This window comes from Penaeus chinensis, chromosome 43, assembly GCF_019202785.1.
Source record: "Penaeus chinensis breed Huanghai No. 1 chromosome 43, ASM1920278v2, whole genome shotgun sequence".
Classification (NCBI taxonomy): Eukaryota; Metazoa; Arthropoda; class Malacostraca; order Decapoda; family Penaeidae; genus Penaeus; species Penaeus chinensis.
This window is the reverse complement of record NC_061861.1, coordinates 1,876,562-1,879,061: the sequence shown is the minus strand read 5'-3', so window position 1 is coordinate 1,879,061 and position 2,500 is coordinate 1,876,562. Positions and strand designations below refer to the sequence as shown.

The window sequence follows — 2,500 nt, the reverse complement described above, 5'->3', positions numbered from 1 at the left end:
TTGATGTACTTGGCCTAAAACTGCTGCTGCTTGATGTACTTGGCCCAAAACTGCTGCTGCTTGATGCACTGGGCACAAAACTGCTGCTGCTTGATGTACTGGGCCCAAAACTGCTGCTGCTTGATGTACTGGGCCCAAAAATGCTGCTGCTTGATGTACTGGGCCCAAAACTGTCACTGTTTGATTTACTTGAGCCAAAGCTGCCACTGCTTGTACCAGTTCCAAAACTGACGCCACTTGATGTCTCAGAACTTAACCCGCTGCCAGTTGATGTATCCAAACCAAATACACTTTCAGACAAGGAAGATGATATGAAGCCGGAAGTACCAAGGGTTTCAAACGGGGAACCACTGGAGCTGATTTGGAATCCAGTGCTACTTGGAGAATCATTTCCATTTGTTAGAGATCCAAAGTTAGAATCAGTTCCCCTTTCACCTGGTGATCCAGACTGGATAAATGAATCGAGCTGGAATGGAGTACTTGTTGGTCTTGAACTAGATAGTACTCCATTATTGGCTGGTGTGTCAGATCCAAACCCACTACTGCTTGTTGATACAGGTTCAAAATTGATACTTGGAGAATCTGATGCTAAGTTAGTGTTAGGGTCTGAATCAAACTGGAATGTGGTGCTACTTATTGAGTCGGATTGGAAGCTGCTATCAGTGGATGAACCAAGTCCTAATCTACTTCCACTTGAACCAAACTGAATTCCATTGTTTGTTATGGAATTGGGCTGGAACCCTGAACCTGTGATAGAGCCAGACTCGAATCCTGTATTTGTGACTGCACCAGATTGGAATCCAGAGTCTGTAACTGAACCTGACTGGAATCCTGTGTTTGTGACTGCACCAGACTGGAATCCAGAGTCTGTGACTGAACCTGACTGGAATCCTGTGTTTGTGACTGCACCAGACTGGAATCCAGAGTCAATGACTGCACCAGACTGGAATCCAGAATCTGTGATAGACCCAGACTGGAACCCATCATTACTTATAGAACCAGACTGGAACCCATTATTACTTATGGAACCAGACTGGAACCCATTATTACTTACGGAGCCAGACTGGAACCCATTATTACTTACGGAACCAGACTGGAACCCATTATTACTTACGGAACCAGACTGGAACCCATTATTACTTACGGAACCAGACTGGAACCCATTATTACTTACGGAACCAGACTGGAACCCATTATTATTTGCGGAACTAGACTGGAACCCATTATTACTTACGGAACCAGACTGGAACCCATTATTACTTACGGAACCAGACTGAAACCCATTATTACTTACGGAACCAGACTGGAACTCATTATTACTTACGGAACCAGATTGGAACCCATCATTACTTACGGAACCAGACTGGAAGAGACTGTCATTTTCATCTGATGAACCAAATGAAAATCCATTGTTAGTAATTTGACCAGACTGAATTCCAGCAGTGCTTGTTGAACCTGACTGGGATCCACTATTGCTGAAGGAAGTGAATGGTGATGCACTTCCACTTCCAGAACCAAATTGGAATCTATTTCCAACTATTGAAGAACCAGCCTGGATTCTATTACCACTTAATGAACCAGTCTGGAATGCATTATTACTTAACGAACCTGTCTGAAATGCTTTACCACTTAAGGAACCCGTCTGAAATGCATTGCCACTTAACGACCCAGTCTGAAATGCATTACTACTTAACGAACCAAACGGGGAAAACGAACTCGATGCAGAGGAGAGTGCTCGTGGGAAGAAGTTCGGACCAGCGAGTCGCACAGCAATGTCCCTTGCTTGGAACTGCTGAGCCGCTGTTACTACTGCCGTAAAAGCTGGCAAAAAATAGAAGAGATATAGTCTTGGTTATCATATACTTGAAAGATAGATGATAATGATAACGAAAAGTTATTTGTTTTGTAATGAATGCTAAGAATCATGAATTAAAGAATCAGCCAGCTTACCGAAGAAGAAGGCCCTCATTATGCTAATTTGGCGATGGAAGCCACACTGTGAAGGGAAGTAAATATGTATTGTTTATATAGTCCACACTAGATCATGCAAAGAATACCTGTTAAAGAGAGTGAAAGGTTGGGAAAGTAACGAGTTCTTTGCGAGAATTCCCTTTCAGATACGTGGAAACAAGATTTACAGGATTTTCATTTGTTTCCTCCTCTCTCTCTCTCTCTCTATTCCTCTTCCTTTATCACTACTATTTCCTGGTATCATTTTCGCTACCGCCGTCATAATGGATGTCTTTTATATTCATATATATATCATAAAACCATGAATAACAGCGTGTTACCAGTTATTCATGCTTCTCAACATCCTAATTAATGTTGTTACTATCACGTTTGTTGAAAATCACTCGTCATTAGTAATATTACATCAGACAATTTTTCTGTCTTCTAGGTTAGGTTATCACTGTCGTTAACCTTTTAATCGGTATTTATATTCTCGTTTTTTTTTTCTTTTATGACTTACGGAGAGGAAATAAGCGAGAAACAGACAATC

The 2,500-nt window shown here is 41.6% G+C and overlaps 1 protein-coding gene across 1 annotated transcript in view; it reads right to left on the bottom strand.

Annotated features, from left to right (window-relative positions):
• LOC125024546 (serine-rich adhesin for platelets-like) overlaps nucleotides 1-1,977 on the bottom strand; it is a 3,541-nt gene extending 1,564 nt beyond the window's left edge. Inside the window, exons 1-2 of the mRNA XM_047612349.1 lie at nucleotides 1,951-1,977; nucleotides 1-1,821 (exon numbers count right to left, since the gene is read on the bottom strand). The exon at nucleotides 1-1,821 is cut by the window's left edge and continues 1,171 nt beyond it. Of these exons, the coding sequence (XP_047468305.1) occupies nucleotides 1-1,821; nucleotides 1,951-1,969 (1,840 nt within the window). The 5' untranslated portion in view covers nucleotides 1,970-1,977. The remainder of the gene's footprint in view (nucleotides 1,822-1,950) is intronic.
• Between the last annotated feature and the right edge of the window lie 523 nt (nucleotides 1,978-2,500).